The sequence below is a fragment of the Rhinolophus hipposideros genome, assembly GCF_964194185.1.
Source record: "Rhinolophus hipposideros genome assembly, chromosome: 3".
Lineage (NCBI taxonomy): Eukaryota > Metazoa > Chordata > Mammalia > Chiroptera > Rhinolophidae > Rhinolophus > Rhinolophus hipposideros.
This window is the reverse complement of record NC_138049.1, coordinates 19,244,057-19,264,426: the sequence shown is the minus strand read 5'-3', so window position 1 is coordinate 19,264,426 and position 20,370 is coordinate 19,244,057. Positions and strand designations below refer to the sequence as shown.

Below are 20,370 nucleotides of genomic sequence, written 5' to 3'. Positions count from 1 at the left end.
GTTTCAACATAGGAAAATATGATGGTTATGAGCATCACATATGAATTAGAAAAAATTGCTTAAAAACAAAATGCAATTGTGATTTGTTATCCTACTTTCAATTATTTGAAAAGAATGCCTTCTTTAAACCCAATGAATATTTGACTCCCTGTGTGTGCAAGGTACCCATGGTAGATAAGACTTTTTTGCCTTTCCTGGGACTGGAGTGGGACCTGCTGAAGGGAAGGGATGAGCAAGGTGGGGAAATTGGGAACATGCAGTTTTTCAGAAAATCAGCTATACCCCATGATGCTAGCATGTTCTAGGGGTGTGTAGTTAGATGTTGATTTTGACTGTGAACAAAAGGTTTGGATGTCCTTGGAACCAGGTGGGAAATGGGGATTTAGAAGAGTCCTCCATCTCAGGGACACTGTTTACTGACAAATGCTGATCACTTAGATGTGGAGAAAGAACAGTTTTCTCACTGTTTCTTTCCTTCTCTCCTCGTGTGGATTTGAGTGCAGCTCCAGCAACACGACTGTGCCCCACTGCCCTGCACTCTCTCTGAAACACCCTGCCCTGCTCTCCCTTTGTTGACTGTTCTTGGCCCTTTTCTGTATTAGTTTTAAAATCAGAAATTTGTATATGTCATCTTGTCAAGTTACATGCAAACCTTTTGGGATTTTTAAATTCAAGTTGTGCCGAATCTACAAATTGACTATATTTTGTAGAAAATCATTCAAGCCTTGTCTTATATACCATATGCTAACATGAGTTCCAGATGGGTTTAATAATTAATTTCACTACTTCTTGTATAAAACAAAAGAAAAATGGTTACCAGCCGCCTCCGATCATTAAAAACAAAACAAGACAAAAGCAAACAAACAAAAAACGAGAGAGAGAGGGAAAATACTTATCCAATCTTTGAAGAAGACAAGAATCTCTAACTTTAAAAGTTCTGGGAAAAAAAAATCTCCCAATACTGATTTATGGATTTAATCACCCACGTTTAATAACATCTAAATATTAAAAAAAGAAAAAAAGCATTGAAAAATCCATTTTCAGCAATATGGCAATGGTTCATTTTTTTCTGTAAAAAGAGTTCATGCAAATCGATAAGAAAAGCAGATAAAGAACACAGACAGTTATAAATTATACCACGTTTGGCTAACACACATGAAAAATGTGTACTCTCACTGACAATCAAAAACCCATTAAATGAAGGCCATGGTAAAAGCTGTGTGTTTATCCATTGAGACAGACAATTGTTGGTGCAGATGCAGTGTTTATAGTTCCACACACTGTTGCTGCAAGTCTCAGTTTCCAACTTTTGAGGAAAGCAAGTTGGCAATAAGTATTAAGTACATTAACTTTTTTCATATTTTCTGAACCATCTATACCAATGTGGTGATCAGAAATGTGCAAAATATTGTTCTCAAAAGGAATTTTTCCTTGCAAGTTCTTTTTTTAAAGTAAAATTTAAGGAGCAATCTAAGTAGCCAGCTATAGGAAAAGGGTTAATTCACGGTGAATATGTATGTAGATGATTATATAGGCTTTCACAATGATGTGTGTTAAGAATAACGAATGCACATGTTATAAAGTTAAATAAAAAAGAAGAGAAAACCATGAGAAAATTGGCTTGATTATTAAGGTAAGCATCTTGATAAAATAAAATACCACTCCTAATTTTCTCACAGTTGATGTATTTTTAATTTTATTTTCTCAGGGAATCAGTGTTACTCCCTCCTGAGTTATTGCTGCCCTAGAATATTGTGAGACCATGTGTTTCAGTGGCTTTCTGGCTACCAGAGACCTAGATACTACAGGAATACCATTGCCATTTTCAGAATGAAAACATCACCAACTCCTACCATTGTTTCACTTAAACTAAATGTTACATGAGTACATACACACGTTACCATTTCACCACCACAGTCAGAATATCCCGTGGATGTATTAATCCTTTGCTCCGTTTTTAATTTCAGCTCATCCTAGTGTCCAAAAGGTGGTGCTAGTGTCCTCTGCGTCAGACATTCCTCTTCAGTCTCCTCGAACTTGGGAAATTTCAGTTCCAGCCGATCTGGATAAAACGATAACAGAACTAGCCGACTGGCTGGTATTGATTGACCAGATGCTGAAGTCCAACATTGTCACTGTTGGGGATGTAGACGAGATCAATAAGACGGTTTCCAGAATGAAAGTAGGTGCACGGTGTAAAGCCTGGTCGTGGAAACACCACAAAACACAGGAAGATGTGTGTTAAACGTGTGTTTGAATCCCCTTTGTTTATCCTGAAGTCTGGGAGAACAAGCTTTAAAACATTCTTTATCTGTCAAACAGCTAGCTTGTTTTCCCTTTCCCAGACTAGCTCTGAAGAGGAAAGCTTTTCTTGCATTTGCACTGTTTTGGTAAGATCTGTTTTTCCCAGTACAGCTGTAGACTCCGTATATTTTTTAAGATCAAAACCGATACTGTAAATCTAGTCGTATCGTTATAAATATAAATTAATGTGGCATTTAATGCCTAGTGTGATGGAGGATAATTTCCTGAAGCACCTTTCCAACTTATATTTCATAATGAGCTTACTTGTTTCATTGCTGCCATTAGCAGCGAGTTTTCCTGACTATAATTTATTAGTTTACATAGACTATCCAGTATCAATTTATGAAGTTATTTTCCTGTATTCAGTGCATGCTAGGTCCTCAGCTGTGTGTTGGATAGGGGTACTGACAAGAAGATACCAGATAGAAATTGGGAGTGAACCCTAAAATAATCATAACAGCTGTCACTAACTTTTATTAAATTTCTACGTGTGCTGGGTATTTTTCTAAGTAATTTACATGTAGTACTTCGTTCAGTTCTTTAAAAATCTAGTGAGGTATGTACCAAATTTATCCCCGGCTTATAAATGTGCCCAAACCGAGCTGGAGGCACTGAAGGCATTTAAGTAGACAAGTCTTTGTGGCAAAGCAGCGGGTACTAAAAGCCACAGGGCAGGTACAGGTGACCTGCGAGAGGGCCTGAACCCCGGACGGGAGTTACTTCCATAGTGATAGAAGGCAGACTATGTGGGGTGTTTGACCTCTAGAGACAAAGTAAGTGACATTCCTGCAGTAAGGATCAGAATGAACGAAGGCATGAGGTGGGGGAGCGTGAGGGCTGCTGGGTCAGCATTTGTGTAGTAAAGACGTGTAGTGGGAAGTCAGTAGCAAAGGCAGCTCAAGTTCCCTCTGTGAAGGAACTCGTCGGCCATGCAAAGCCCTTCGGACTTCTCGTCTGTAAGCACTGAGCAAGCATCTTTTCTCCCTTTTTCTTTTTAAAATGGTGGCTGGAGACTAATGGCAGCAATGCTGTACTTTAGTAGAAAGACTGGGCATAGTGCAAGAGATGCTTAACTCAGGGAGAAGAGGCCTTTCTGGGTGGCTAGGATGACGCTGTTGTTGTTAGTGGAAATGCGGAAGGGAAGAAATGAAATGTGGATGAGGGTTTGATTGATTGAGTTTTCGTATGTTGTCTTGAGAGGTTCTTAGGCCCTTTGAAAGGACATGATCAGCATTCACTGACATGTCTCTCTGGGAATTCAGGAGTAGAAGTTGTGAACAATACATTTAGCGATAACGTTTGACACTGTAGAAGTAATCGAAGTCTGCAGAATTAGTGAATTCAGAAAGAGGAAGAGCTGGGAGAGAGAATCTTTGCTATAATGTTTATGCCTATTGGAAATTGTCTTTTGTAATCTTTATGTATTTATTAGTTCTATACTTAAAACCCACCATTTTCCTGATATTGTTAACTTTTCTCCCCATATTTATCAGTACGAAGAGATAAATTCTAGAGCAGCAGTTTTTCGTGTCGAAAATGATTTAATTTGCAATTATTCCAATTAGCGTTTTCGTATACCTCATCCCCATCCCTATAGGTGACAGTAGTTTGTGTCCCTATCTGATGTAGGAGAGATAGGCAAAGCATCATCTGCAGAAACCACTGCTAGTGTTTTCAGCCCATTTTTCAGTTTCTAAAGGGATTTTTTTCATTTAATCTCATTAGACTTGAGCTATGAGTATTTTATTATTTCCTTTTGTGAAAACAAAAAACAGAGAGGGTAAGGGCTTGCCTGACCAAGATGATAAGTGCCAGAGCTGAGATTTGAACCTAGGACCTCTAGACTCCAAATCCTGTACCTTCTCCCATATCACCGATGCCTCACTGTCCCCCATAGGAGAAAAATAACAACTGGATGTCAGCACACCAGCTTTGCTTTGTTAGTATTCTTGTATGGCCTATTGACCTGTATTAATAATCGCTTCTTCTTAAACAGATCACAAAGGCTGACTTAGAACAACGCCATCCTCAGCTTGATTATGTTTTTACACTGGCTCAGAATTTGAAAAATAAAGCTTCGAGTTCAGATGTGAGAACAGCAATCACAGAAAAATGTAAGTTTAAAAAAAAATTATGTCTTCATCCACTTTCACTGAAAATGGTCACACACACGTTCAAAAATTATTCAACCAGAAATTATTATTATTTGATATGTGATACTCTATTAATAAATATAGCTTTCCCTTTTTATTTTTTGTGAACATTGTCATGATTCCCTTATGAATTCCTTAAAGTACTAACATCATTACTTTTAACTAATTACTGATTCATTGGATTATTTGCATTTACATTAGGATTTGTTTTGAAGGAGCCAAGAAAACAAAAGTTAGAGAAACCCACAGGAATGCAAATCCACCCATCCTCTCATTATAATTCATTCATTAAAACCAGATCTTGCCATATCTTTAATTCATCTTTGCAAAATTCATCCCCAAAATATTTATTGAGCAACTACTATGCGCCTCTCTGCTTGGCATTAATTTGGGAATACTTGAGTTAAAAGCAAAACAAAAAATAAACACGTAAAACAACCACAACAGAGATCTTCATTTCAAATTTGCTCTCTGGCTTAAAAGCATCTGTTAAATCTGTATGGCGTGTAAAACAAAGTCTGAATTTTCAAGAATGTCATTTAGGGACAGTCACAGGTTGCTTTCATCATCCCTTGTTCCATTACAGCCTTTGGCCCCTTATAACTATTCTGTACTCTATGTATTCTTTAAAACATCCTGACATTTTTAGTCTTCTTACCTTTATTTGCATTATATTTTTTTCCATCCCTGCCTTTTCTCCCTAGGTGAAATTCTACTCGGCTGCTAAAATGTCACCCCCTCTTTGTACAGTCTTTCTCACCCTCTTCTAGTCCCTGGTGGACTGTATTTTCTGTCTTCAGTTCCTGCTATGGCCTTTCCCCCAATAATTTCATTACGGGTCTCACAGTTACTCTGACTCTCTCTCCCCTCCATAAATTATGAATATTCACCTTTCTGGCCCTGGGGACTCTGAGAGTGCCCTGTACAAATTATATATTTAATAAATATTTGTGGCAGAATGTAAACTGGAATGTATTTTATTACCTTGGCTTATATTTCTCAAGGGTAGAAAGTTAACTATTCCTCCTATAAAAAGTGTGTTTCAATTTCAAAATAAATGGGGCAGCAACAAGGTTGTTAAAAGAGATGAGTTAACAGAGAACTTTTAGTCTCAAAATGTTGGTTTATTTTTTACCAAATTAGCTATTTTCCTTCTTTCTCCTTCTTTACATTGATTGATTGATTGCTGTGCCTTTGATGGAACTCTGGAGAGAGCCCATTTTCTGTCACATGTCAGGGGAGGTTCTCTGCTTCTCCAAATTATTTACCAAGCCATCTCCATTTTGCTTTTTCTATTGTCTTACATTTCCCACCACCACCACCACCACCACTGTGTTTGTCTAGAGTTTCTTTTAAAAGGCGAAAGATTTATACGATCTGAAGAGAAACCAGAGTATTAGAGTTTCTTTTAAGAAGACACGTTCCTTCTCCTAAATATCTTCCCTATCCAATGTAACTCCCTCTGTTTATATATATACATATATACATATATATATGTGTATATGTATTTGTGTGTGTAGAGACTGCAGTCTTTGTCACTATTATATGAAAAACCATTCTCTGCTCGTGTGTACTACCAATAATAACATGCTTTTAGCATTTATTCACAGTGAATAGGAGAATTTGCTTATTATTAATGATAAAAGTGGTATTTGCTATCACTTAATGTCTTTAGTTTTATTTGTTTGATGTTAAGGATTCTATTAGTAATAATTGGTCGTAAATACTTTATGTAACATTTTAACTGACAAGTAGAACATTATGATAGATTTGTTCTCTCCTTAAGTTAAAATCTTTAAAAAATTTTTTTCAATTATAGTTGACATTCAATATTATGTTAGTTTCAGGTGTACAGAATAGTGATTAGACATTTATATAACTTATAAAGTGATCTTTCCCAATAAGTCTTGTACCTACTTGTTTGGCACCATACATATTTATTACAGTATTATTGATTATATTCCCTATGCTGTACTTTACATTACTGTGACTATTCTGTAACTGCCAATTTGTACTTCTTAATCCCTTCACCATTTTCACCCAGTCTTCTAACCTCAGTCCGTCTGGCAACTATCAATTTGTTCTCTGAATCAATGAGTTTGTTTCTGTTTTGATTGTTCATTTATTTTGGGTTTTAGATTTCACATATAAGTGAAATCATATAGTATTTTTCTTTCTCTGTCTGACTTATTTCACTTAGCATAGTACCCTCTATGTCCATCCAAGTTGTCGCAAAAGGCAAGATCTCATTCTTTTTTATGGCTGAGTTATATTCCATTGTATATAATGGACCACATCTTTTGGTCCAATCGTCTGTCAATAGACAGTTAGGTTGCGTCCCTGTCTTGGCTATTGTATATGAAATGTCCTTCTTTGTCTCTTGTTTTAAAGTCTATTTTCTCTGATATAACTATTGCTACTCCAGCTTTTTTTCTACTTCTTTTATATCCATTTGTGTGAAATATCTTTTTCCATCCCTTTACTTTAAGTCTCTTGACCTGAAGTGGATCTCCTTAGGCAGCATGTGTATGGGTCTTATTTTCTTCTCCATTGAGCTACCTTGTGTCTTTTGATTGGAATATTTAATCCATTTACATTCAAAGTAATTATTGATAGGTATTTAGTTATTGCCATTTTATTATTCATCTTTTTAATTTTTGTCCTTCTTCTTAAAGAAGTCCCTTTAACATTTCTTTTAGTAGTGGTTTAATGGTGACAAACTCCTTTAGCTTTTTCTGGTCTAGGCAGTTCTTTATTTATCCTTCAATTCCAAACAATAGCCTTGCTGGGTAGAGTAATCTTGGTTTTAGGTCCTTGCTTTTCATCACTTTGACAACCCCTTCTGTTGAGAAATCAACTGGCAGCCTTATGGGAACTCCCATGCAGGTAACTAACTGCTTTTTTCTTGCTACTTCTAAGATTCTCTCTTTATTTTTTTTCTTCTCTCTTTGTTTTTAACCTTTGACATTTTAATTATGGTGTGTCTTGGTGTGGGCCTGTTTAGGTTCATCTTGTTTGGGATTCTCTGCACTTCCTGGGCTTATATGTCTATTTTCTTTGCCAGGTTAGGGAAGTTTTCCATCATTATATCTTCAAATAGGTTTTCAATCCCTTGCTCTCTCTCTTCTCCTTCTGGTACACCTGTGATGTGAATGTTGTTATGCTTGATGTTGTCCCAGACATCTTTTAAACTATGCTATTTGTTTTCAATTCTTTTTTTTTCTTTGCTCTTCCAATGGGGGTTTCCCATATCTTGTCTTACAAAGTGTTGATTTGATTCTCTACTTCATCTAATCTGTTAATTCCATCCAATGTATTCTTCATTTCAGTTATTATTTTCTTCATTTTGGACTGGTTCTTTTTTATGGTTTCTGTCTCTTTATGTAACTCATCACTGACTTCATCTATTCTTATGCTAAGTTTATTGAGCATCCTTAAACTAGCCCTAAACTAGTTTTGAACTCTGTAGATTGCTTGTCTCCATTTTCTTTAATTCTTTTTCTGGAGTTCTGTCCAGTCCTTTCATTTGGGAAGTTTGTTTTTTTTTTACTCATGTTATCTGCCTTCCTGTGTTTGTTTCTATGTATCAGGTAGATCTGCTACATATCCCAGTCTTGGCAGGGTGGCCTTATGCAGTAGGTGTCCTGTGAGGTCCAGAGGTGCATACTCCCTGGTCACCTGAGACAGGTGTTCTCGGGGTGTCCTTTGTGTGGGTTGTGTGTGCCCTCCTGTTATAGTTGAGCCTTGATTGCTGTTGGCAGTCAGTAGGTAGGATTGACCTTTAGGCTAACTGACAGTGAGGACTGGCCATGACTGCAGTGGAGTAGCTGTTGTGTGGGAGCTGACCCCACAAAGCAGGATTTATTTTAGCTGGGCTCTGGTGCTTGCTGAGTCTACCCCTTGGGTGTATCATTTGTGGAGCTAATTGGGTGGTGCTCTGGTGTGGTCTGAATCTGGCCACCAGATATGTTGCTTCTGGGGCCTTTTGGGAGGGAGTCTGGTACAGGCCCATGTCAGCCACTACCTTTGCCTGGCCCAGGGCCACCAGTGAGGAGCCACATTGTGGTCTGTGGTTGATAGCTGCCTGTTCTTGACTTGGAGGTGCCTGGGAGAGGCTCTTCTGTGATCCAAGACTGGCTGCCACTACCATCTTTCCCTGAAAATAAGACCAGATCTTATATTAATTTTTGCTCTATTAGGGCTTATTTTAAGGGGATGTCTTATTTTTTCATGTACAACAATCTACATTTACTCAAATACAGTCATGGCATCTTCTGGAACATCATCATAATGTACTAAATGTATCCGTCTGGCTGAGATCTTAACTGGGGCTTATTTTCAGCATAGGTCTTGTTTTTGGGGAAACATGGTAGTGCCAGGGGCAGCTTAGCAAGGGGTATAAGGCATGCCGAGGCCAACCACTGCTTGTTTGGGTCTTGTGGACCTTTGAAAGATTTTAGCAAAGTCTGCCACATGGACCCAGGCCTGCATCTTGTGAGGAAAAGCTTCTGAAAGAGGTTCAAGCCAGTGCATGAGTTGGATGGGGTGGGGGCTCAAGGAATCATGAACGTGGAGTGATTAGTGTTAACCAAGTTGATGGTGGCTTAGAGATGGTGCCTTGCTTCACCGGCCAGATGTTTGGGGGGAGGTCTCAACAAAGGAACAATAACTTCTGCCAGCATTTCTGTGTTGGAGAAAGCTGCCTCTCCAACCCTTGCCCTGAAGCCAGGTAATTCAGTTTCTCCCCATATGTCTCTAATGCTTTTCAAGCTGCTATCGCTTTTCTGAGCTTAGGGCAAGTGTTTGTGAACAACTGAGTCTCTGCACGGGCCCTGTAAGAGGACACCTGGATTTATAGCAGCCCTTTGTTTTACTTGAATGGAATCCCCACTGATTTTCACAGCCAGATGTTGCTGGGAGACCTCTTCTTGGCATGGGGATCCTAGGCTGGAGAGCTTAATGTGGGGCTGGGACCACTCACTCCTCTTCAGGGAAGACTTCCACAGCTGTGCTATCCCTCCTGATTCTTAACTGCTGGACATGGGTGTGGAACCTGCCTGTTTTGCGTCTCCGTCCCTCCTACCATTCTTGGGGTGGCTCTTATTTATATCCTTAGTTATAGCACTTATGTTCAGCTAGTCTTCACGTAGTTCTCAAATGTAGTTGTTCTATAATTTACTTGTAATTTTGAGGTGGTCATGCGAAGAGGTGAGCATAGTCTTTACCTATTCCGCCATCTTGACTGGAAGTCTACAATCTTAAGCAATTTACTTAAACTTTTACTTAGATGGTATAAAATAGATTAAGCCATTGAATTTTTTTTTTAGAATTATTACCTGTAAGTATAATTTCCAGCTTTCTGAACAATCTTGGTTTACTATAACCCTGTATTATCCCAAGAATGTTACCAAAATGTTCCATTTTAACTCAGCTGGAATGTTATCTTATAGTTAAGTTCTTCTTGGCCTGGTACTTAACCACAGCCCTAAGTCTGCCTGGCATTCAGAACATCTTCTAGAAGTTTGTTTTTAACTCTCTACCTATTTATTATCAATGGATTGTTGAAGATATTCAAAACTATTGCTTACTGGTACTTCAAGATCATGAACTTTCCCTGGAGTAATTAATCAAAAGTTTGTTTCCTTAGATCTCTTTTTTCTTAACTCCATGTTAAAAAGGAGAAAAGGAGAAAAGGGAAGGGAAAGAGGAGAGGGAGGAGAAAGGAAAGAGCGAAAGAGAGAATGAAAGAAATAGAAAGAAACAACAATAAAATAGACAGGAAAAGAGCCAATATGGATTTTTTTTTTTTATGATAAAGAGCTACTGGGCACATAAAACTTGAATCTACTTTATTTTTAGGGTTACTCTTGAATTTGAGCATAGAAAAAATACTTTCTTTTAGACAGCTTTAATGCTACATAAAGCAAATGTGAAAAGTAGTCTTAACAGGTTTTTCTTTTAACTTTAAAACTACCTTAGAGCATCTTTTTTGAGAATGGTAGCTGACTGTATATGCCTTAAAGTTCAATCATAAAGTACTGTTAAACTACCTTTATCAAAGCTGGTTCTGTAAATGTAAAATGAGATAGGAAATTATTTTCTTGTTTTTTGCTCTATCAATTTATAACAGTAGATATTTTTATCCAGAGATAGTGTAGTGTGTTTAAAATAGAGTTTAAGAATTTTTCTTCAAGAATGATTTCAGAAATATATCAGTTGTATCTAGTATTACTGACGTGTTAAAATTCCTTTAAAATTTATGTAGTAACTTGCTTCCTTTCTCTTTTGTATTGATAGCCTTATTTGTGATAAATTTGGTATCAGGTATTATTTTTTTCCTTTCCTGATAGTTACTTTCTTGGATTTTAAAATTAAAAAAAAAAATTTTTTTTATAATGCCTCCTCCAGTGGAAAAGGTCAAGAACCAGTGGGATAACACTCAGCATGGCGTTGAATTACGGCAGCAACAGCTGGAGGACATGGTGATTGACAGCCTTCAGTGGGATGACCACAGGGAAGAGACTGAAGAACTTATGAGAAAATATGAGGCTCGCCTGTATATTCTTCAACAAGCCCGAAGGGATCCACTTATCAAACAGATTTCTGATAATCAAGTAAGAGTCGGTGGATATTTTTTTGGCAATATCTATTTATTTGATATACTTTTTTGTTCTGTTCACTGTACTTTTTTGGACTCTTGTCATGATGTTTTCCCAAGGTCTTAGAATATACATTGAAGTTTATATAAAGAATTTGACCATGAAGGTTTCTGAAAAATTTCTGGAAGTATAACAAATAGAAATGTACATATATCTTAGATTTACAGGTCACTGATTCTTTGCAAATGGAACATACCCACAAACTAGCACCTAGAAAGAGAATATTTTCAGAATCCCAAGAACCCTCCTTTTGCTCCCTCCACATTGACCCTAAAGGTTATTTTTATTTATGAAATTTCCTGAGACTTTCATTTGAGGGACACTGTGGTGAACAAATCAGGTAATAAGTTCAATTTCTTTGAATACCTTCATAACCAAACTGTTTTATCAGTATCATCAGAGTAGGTACCTTTTTTGTGGTCAGTTTGATTGTAGAGTTGATGGTACTGAACATTTATGGTGTTTTTAAAGTGGTTTTTAAAATTTTCTCTATAATCATAGAGGTATTCTTGAATTAGAGGTTATGGTTTATTAGGTTATATTTTGGAGTAACATTTATTTACCCTTCCGATAGCCTGTGATGAAAGTGTACATTTGTGAGCAACATAATACATGGGAATCAAAATCTAAAACATGAAAGTATGTTTTTGTTCTTCATACATAAAGACTTTCCATGGTTACAGTTTAAAAAGCAAGTGTCTGGGTGTCCTGACTTCCTGCATCATTCACTGTGTTTATGATATTTGTTGATTGTTTTCACCAAATGATTCAAAAGTAATAATTGGCAAAGCCCCTGGCACTTAACTAAAGGAATACGATTAAAAAGTGACATCAGTGCTTCAACCCTGGTATTCAGACTATTCTTTTCTAATTAACAGTATGGTTATTTTCTTCTGAAATGTTAGGGTGGATTTTTCCGTCAATTGCTACAAAACACTATAAGAATGTTCATTTGTCATTTAGATTTCATGGGGAAGTATGTTGATCCAGGGTCTCTCAGAGGAGGGGGTTGGGGGCAGGGTGAAAAAGGTGAAGGGATTAAAAAGTACAAATTGGTAGTTACAAAATAGTCATGGGGATGGAAAGTAAAGCATAGGGAATATAGTTAATGATATGGTAATCACTATGTAGTGCCAGGTGGGTATAAGACCACTTCTTAAAACTAACCACTATGCTGGACACCTGAAATTAACATAAAATAATACTGAGTGTCAACTGTAATTGATACATTTAAAATAGGGGGACGGAGGAAGAGGAATACGATTTCCAAATTTCCTGGTATAAAACAAATAAGTCACGGGGATGTAATGTACGGCATGGGTAATATAGTCAATAATATTGTGATAGCATACTATGGTGTCAGATGGTTGCTGGACTTATCATGGTGATCACTTCGTTAGGTATATAAATGTTGAACAACTATGGTGTACACCTGAAACTAATATAATACTGTATGTTAGCTATATTTTTAATAAAAATCTTTTTAAATTTTTCCTTTAAAAAAAAAAAAAAGAAAAAGTGTGTCAAGAAACTAATGCCAATGGACGTACTCAGCATCAGTTTAGCTCTGCAAGCAACTCTCAGTAAACCTTGCTTGCTGCTTGATCCACAAAGCAGTTAACTTTATGAACATACACAGTGATCGAGGGGAAAGAGAGAAGATTTCCATATTGTTGGTACTTATAGGGAACTCTACAGTAGATTCATTCCGATACAATGCAGTTACTATGTGGATCAGATATATAGCAGAAAGAATGAGCAGAAAGAATGAGAAACGAGCAATGGTTTGAGGAAATAAAATATCTGAAAGAGGAAAAGATAATAGTTTTTTAAATGTCATCTCCCAGGTACTGATTACTTTCTTAGACATTTTTCTTTTTCACTTCTATAATTGTTGTCGTTTAAGCTTAGATGCAAGAGTTTGTCCAGTAATTTTTCTTCTTTTGATATCTGTGTCTAAAATATGGTAAAAGTTACAGGGAAGCTCAGGTCTTGGTAATACTGGTTACTGAGTGACTAAGTCTAACAATTACACCTGAAATTACACCTTAGATACTGCTTCAAGAACTGGGTCCTGGAGATGGTATTGTAATGGCATTCGATAACGTGCTGCAGAAGCTGCTGGAGGAATATGGTAATGATGACACGAGGAATGTGAAAGAAACCACCGAGTATTTAAAAACATCATGGATCAATCTAAAACGAAGGTAATGCTAAGTCCCTGGCAGGTGAATGTATGTTGGGAGGTTAAGAATTTGATTGCTTTGGCGTTCTCATGGAAACATCCCAAAATATGTGACTACTAGAAGTACATTTTATTATTGTTTCTATTTTTATACTGTACTGAGTTAGTCTTATCATACTTACACAGAATGTATATTTACACAGAATCTACTTCAATTTCTGCAATGGTGTTTTTCCTTCAATAAGTCTAAACCTTGCCAGTGGTCATTTATGTGTGATTTTTTTTCTGTCTCTTGGTACTACCAAGAGTATACCTTGTAATACTCTGATGGTAAGGAACACTTAGGTATTTATCGCTGCATTAGGTTCATATTGTCCTTAATGGTAACTAAAATAGTGTCCTATTTGGCTGGGCCATCCTCAATTGAGGCTGAGAACACATGATCCAACCCTAGATTTCTGAAATACGCTCTTGTCTATTTAGGGCTTCAACTAATTTATTATTTTTTCTTTCCATTACTCTGTTTAGTCAGTATAATTTGATACAGTCTAAAATAGCATATGTATTTATAAGAGAGATTTTTCTGTCACTTGAACACCTAGGATTTGAGGCCCTATAAACAGTGGTTAGCATCTCTTTAAGATGGCATATTTATAGTCATCATCAGTAAAAATGTGTTTACCTTCTGCATAGCTCTGCGAGTGCCTGCATCTAAGGGAAATTATGGTTTCACACACATCTTTATATATTCAAATGCAACTGCCTGAAAGCAATCAGAGACATCAAAACACACTTATTTTGCAATGAATAAAATGGATAATGTTAGAACACTTTATGATATATATTACTGGTAATAAAGCATGGTCAAGCATTTAATAACAGTGTGACATGGAAGCATTTTATACGTTTTTGGAATGTCATTTTTAGTTAGAACTTCTAAAATGGATTTTCGGAAATCTCAAAGAAGAGAATTATGAGGGAAGAATATGAGTATGAGTAGGAGGCTGGAAAAACCTAGGATTCTGGAGGAAGTGACTGGGGTAGCAAATACAAAACTCTATAAGTTGTTAAAGCAGATTGTAGCTATAATATTGATCTTTCTAGCATTTTATACAGCTGTTTTCTTTCGTTGTAAGAGATTATTAGGGTATATTATGTAATAAGTATCCCAAAACTAAAGCAGGGAAGGATGTGAATTAAAAACAGCTTTGGAGGGGTAGGAGTCTGGGTGAAAAAGGTGAAGGGAGGAAGACGTACAAATTGATGATTAACAAAATAGTTACGGGATATAAAGTACAGCATAGGGAATATAATCAATAATATTGTAATGACTATGTATTGTGCCAAGTGGGTGCTAGATTCATCAGGGGATGACTTTGTAAAGTAAATGTCTAACTATGTTGTATACCTGAAACTAATATAAAATAATATTGAATATCAACTGTAATTGAAAAATATAAATTAATTAAAACATAGCTTTAAGGTACAAACTTACAGTTAGAAGATAAACAAGTTCTGGGGCTGTAATATACAGCGTGGTAACTGACTACAGTTAACAGTACTGTGTTGTACATGTGAAAGTTGCCAAGAGGGTAGATCCTACAAGTTCTTATCACGAGAAAAAAACTGTAACCGTAGTGATGTATGTTCACTGCATTTACTGTGCTAATCATGTTGCAAAATATACATATATCAAATCATTATATTGTATACCAAAAATAATACAAGGTTGTATGTCACTTATAGCTCAATAAAAAAAAAAACACACACAGTTTTAACAGTAAGAGGGATGGTCCTTAATCATACTTAATCTGTGTTTCCAAAAATCATGTGTAAGAGTTATGACTTTGCTTTTGTTGTAAACAATACCCAGAAAAATTAATCATGTAGGGATGTGTGGCCCGCTTTATTTAGCACCTCCAATTCTTTTTTTGCTTTCTCTTTGTAAATATTTTAAGACAGTCTACATCACTAGTTAGATTAGATGGAAGGGGCAATTAAAAATGAATTATATTCCAAGGTAATCTTTCATTTATCATAGCTAAGACAGCCGCAGTGTTCCAATTTTATGGTAGTTACAATAGTTGTCCTTATTTTCATTCTCCATTATTTTGGGAGAAACAGGTAAGTATATTAATACTTAGACATGATTTGGGTATACTGTTATCTGTAAAATAGTACATGTTTGGGTATACTGTTATCTGAGAGTACAACAAAACTGCAGCTCCCGGGATCCCTTATGCTTAGACAGTTGGGATTTCTAAGCATTTAGAGGAATTTCTCTTTTAAACACAATGATATTTACAATTTTTAACTGTTTTAATTGGAGATTTTCCTAGAATATACAAATCTTTCCTTCTTAAAGAAAGTGTGTGAACGAATATTAAACCTTTTTTAATTCTTGGCATTATTGTTGTGAAGACAGAATTAAGGAACTTTAAGAGCTGAACACAATCTTATGGTTCATTTATTTAAACCAGTATTTTCTTAACCTTTTTTTATGTTGTCGACCCCCTAAAGAAGCCTTTTCAGATCCCTGCCCCCATGAAATTTTAATATCATGATATACTGTGTATTTGTTTCTGTATTTTATAGTTGTCCTCTACACAGAAAAAGAGTAAAGTTTTTGCCATTCCCCTCTGCCACCTTACCCTGCTGAAGAACCACTGTCAGCTCAGTTAAGAATACCTGGTCTGATCTAATGCTTTCAGGCCCAGAGAAGTTTAAGTGACATGTTCAGAGTCACACAGCATAACCCAAAAGATATGTTTCTATACTAAATTATGATCATGCTCTGCCTTCTAACGAATTGGTGGTAAATTTATGCAGGCTGCTACGCTTTGTGAGATTTTGTGCTATATTTTTAGTGTGTAAATTTTATTGGGTATCTGCTCATTGTCAGGCGCTGTGCTCAGCTCTTCACATGCACTTTTTCATTTAATCCTCACAACAACCAGTGGAGACAGGCAGCATTTTCATTAGCACTGTGCTGATGAATACACTGAAGCAGAGAGAAGCGAAGCAATATCCAAAATCCACACAGCTCCGACAGGCAGAGCTGGGATTGGAACCCAAGCCTTTGTGTCTGTGTGCTCAGGCTCGTAACCTTCTTTACAAACAGTTTTATTTTTCTTCTTTGCTCATCAGCATGTCAGCTACTGCTGGTGACTGCTCTGTGTACCCACCTCTTAGATCTGTCCAATGATTCCACTTACTGGTTCTTATCTGAGTTGAGTTTAGAAGCCAGCTCTGTTTAAAGATATGGGTGCCTCTGCAATGAATAATGCAACACTCTCCAGGGTGTGGCCATCGTGGAATGGCTGCTGAGAGGCCTGAGACCATGGCTCGCCTATTATTTCCCCACTCTATTCTGAATATATATTATTGGCAGCCAAATTCTGGAGGGGTGAAGCGTTATTGTACTTACCCATGCATTAGTGTTATTGCAGCATAATGTGTGACATTTAATATCAGCTTTCAAAGGAAATGTTTTCTGTGAATTGCAATTGGCCTAGGTAATTTGGCCATTCAAAGTTACAGGCCGACAATCCCTTATCGGCAGTGCCAAAATCCAATACTCTGTGATAACAGAAAGCTTTGACTTGACATGAGACTATTTATTATAGTCTTTATTATCCTTGGTGTGAGTAGCCTTGTTCCTAACTGCAGGAAGAGTAATGTGTTTGCTGCCTCAGACCCTACTTGGAGGTAATGTGTCATATAGATACATTCATAATAGTTTTCTAATGCACAGAAAGTTGTAATTCTGAAATGGAACTGGCTCCCAATATTTTGGTTTCTGATTACAACAGGTCTGTCTCTAACATTTTAAACTAATTGACCTACCTTGGCCAATATTCTTTTAACCTGTGAAATTTTTTCCCTTATATCTTTTAATGCCAGTTAACAAACGTTTTAGTGCAAATAGAGATAGTAGTAATTGAAATGTGCTTATAGTAACTTTTGGGTTGGGGTCTGAAATTTTATTTTAACTCTGGAGTGCCTATGTATATGTAAATGTATGTGTGTGCACATAGGTATATGTATGTATATACACACATACTCCCATGCACACAAATACACATACATATAGTTATTTACACTGAAATATTATAAAGGAAATGAGACAACATAACTGTTTGTTGCAAAGACTGTCTTATATATCATTAATTACTATTTATTTTTCTCTTTGCCCTTATCCCTTGGAAACCGTATTTTGCCTTGACTCTTTTAAGGCTAGTCTTGGTTTGTGCAGGAAGTACAGAAAGCACATTGGCTGTGACATGTGGCAATCCTTGATTAAAATCCCAACTTATTCAGTTACCACCTATGTGACTTACCAATCTTGAGCAAGTTATTTCAAATCACCGAGTCTCACTTTCCTTGGTTCTAAAGTGGAGAACATATCTAATGTGTAGGATTATTGTGAGGATCACTGATTATGTATAAAAGTTCCCTGTACCTGGTATGTGTTCAGTAACAGATTACCCACATTATCATCATATGCCCTGTCGTATTACATCTTCCTTAGAAATCCATTGCCCATAGTCTGTGTTACAGTAGTATCTACAGTTAAATTAGCAGAGGTTCTCAAGTCACTATCAGTTGTTTAAGCTATCTCAGGCCTTTTGTAAGGGCATTGGTGTCATTCATGAGGGCTCTGCCCTTATCACCTAACATTTCCCAAAGGCTCAAGTCCATCACATTAGGCATTACGATCACACAATATGAATTTTGGGAGAACAGACACATTTAGAACGTAGCATTTAGTAAAATCGTCATGGGTGCTGAATTTACATTGTATTTAAGTGTATTCTGCCTTCGCAGAAGTCTAATCATCCTGGAAAGAAAATGTGTAGTGTTAAAGAAGACCTTATTTCATATGAAAGCCACCAATACAAATTCATCTAGTGAAGGAAATTTATTTTCTTCTTTTGCAATGACACTGTCTTTCTAATGAATGTTCATTGATTTATTATTAATGGCCAGCTGGACATGTAGAATGTACATAGTTTACAAAGGATTATATAAATACTGTGCCTACTAAGACTGAATTTGTGAAACCCTTGACTATTATGAACACAGATTACATTCCAAAAAATTGAATTTACTTTTGATTGCTTTCCCAATTATTTTTGTTGTATATTTTGAAACTTTTATTATTTCTGTTGTTACTCTTCAGTAGTGGTTGTTTATTGTCCCTACAGAGTAATAAAAGTGAAACATTCTTCTTCAGCATTTATCTGTTGTATATTTGGTCAATTCCTTTCAACAATGACCAATAGAAGATACTCATTGGGATTGCGTCTTATGGCCTAACATCAACGAGGCTCAATCTTTATGCTCTTAAAATGAATGCCATAGCAGCCGTCCCCAATGATCTATGGTGTTTTGGTGACCTAGTCTTATTACATTAAGATTGGATAATTGTCAGGCACTTAAAAATTCATTCCATGGGATTTAAAGAGGCCGTTCTAAGCTGTTAATGCCACACCACCTAGGAAGCTCAAGAGAGACCGCCTACCCCAGACCCACCCCCTGGGGATATCTGCAGTGACTAATTCTTCATTCATTTTCCCCCAAGGGTATTTTAATAGATTTTCCAGCTAAATGTTATTTTATTTACCAAAGAACAAAATTACCTTGTGAAGGTGCCCATTGAAAAAGCTCAAAGAATGTCTCATTTTCAGTGTTCTACATGCCACTAAAACTACTGATGCTACTATTTTTCTGCTCTAAATAAGATAAATATACTTAAATCTCATGTAATTGTACAGATCACCTTTTAAGTACATGAAAATTTAGCAGCACATATCTGTGGGGGGTTCCTAAGATGCTCTTTTTCATTAATGTCTAAAAAAAACGAAGACCTACTTATGTTCAAACACTCTTTTGACCATGAACACTTGATTAAACAATATATTTTGTAGCTTAAAATATCAAGTATTATTTAACATCTTTAAAATATTTTACAAAGTCAGTTATGTGGGTGGCCACATTTTGTTATGCTACTAAATAACCATAAGCTATTTTGGTTGTTACTGTAAGCTATTTTGTAACATCAGTTGCTTTTATAACAGAAATCTTTTTAAAAGCTAAGAGTTTACATTTTAAAAATCCCAATTCCCTTAAATGTAAACTATTATAAATCTGTCACACATGAATTCCTTTAATCTTTTATGAAAGCTATTTATGTTTTTAGTGTGCACCATTTTTTATACTAAAGAATCTATAGTTTGTTACTTCTGTTGGAAGTAAAAATTCTTTCTGCTCAAGTTACCCTTCTAACGTTAAATGTTGTATCTTTTAGGTTTTTAGCCTGTCCTTATTCTTTATGATTTATAGGTTAAAAAAAATTTTTACACACTTCTCTTCTTTGCCTTTGTCTAGTAGCCACAATTTTCTAAACTTAAAATAATTTTTTTTTCTATTATAGTGCTACTTTCCCTATATTCTCTCATTACATTTCTCAGGACATCCTCTAGTTCTCTTCTCATCTTGCTTGAGCTGTAACAACCAGAACACTGCCAGATATAAACTCTGCATTGAGAATTGTCGACTAATATAAGTTCCGTGCTGAGTATCATCTTCGGAAACTTCCATATTAATACGTCCCACCATTCACCTATTCCCATCAGTAACATTTTACTTACATGCCGTGATTCTCAATGAAGCTGAATTTGAAGCTAGGGGTGGGGGTGAGTATGGAGGAACTCTTCTAGCAGGTTTATAATCTCTGTGATGTGATGGATTATGTACTTGTAAAAGGACCTCTGGAAATTCTGAAATGGGTGCTTTACTCATCCAGTCCAAGCAACTTATTTTAAGGTTGAAAAAAAAAGGGAGATTTGAAGTGATTTACCCAAAGCCATATAGCTAGTAAGTGGCAGAGGTGGTAGAATTAGGTTGTTTTCTTCTGTGAACACTGCACCAGTGGCATTAATGGTAATTTATTAGCCTGTGTAATAAAGTGTGCATATACATTCCCGAATCTCTAATTTTAGCAATTATCTTTGGCCTTATGGTAGTATGATGCACCATGTGAAGTTCTTTGAAAATGGATAGAAGA

General features: G+C 36.3%; 1 protein-coding gene across 3 annotated transcripts in view; it reads left to right on the top strand.

Moving 5' to 3' along the window:
• UTRN (utrophin) overlaps positions 1-20,370 on the top strand; it is a 461,045-nt gene that overhangs the window by 207,432 nt on the left and 233,243 nt on the right. For all 3 annotated transcript variants that reach the window (XM_081037226.1, XM_081037224.1, XM_081037225.1), the window contains 4 exons: positions 1,968-2,182; positions 4,301-4,418; positions 10,866-11,071; positions 13,169-13,323. In XM_081037226.1, the coding sequence (XP_080893352.1) occupies positions 1,968-2,182; positions 4,301-4,418; positions 10,866-11,071; positions 13,169-13,323 (694 nt within the window). The remainder of the gene's footprint in view (positions 1-1,967; positions 2,183-4,300; positions 4,419-10,865; positions 11,072-13,168; positions 13,324-20,370) is intronic.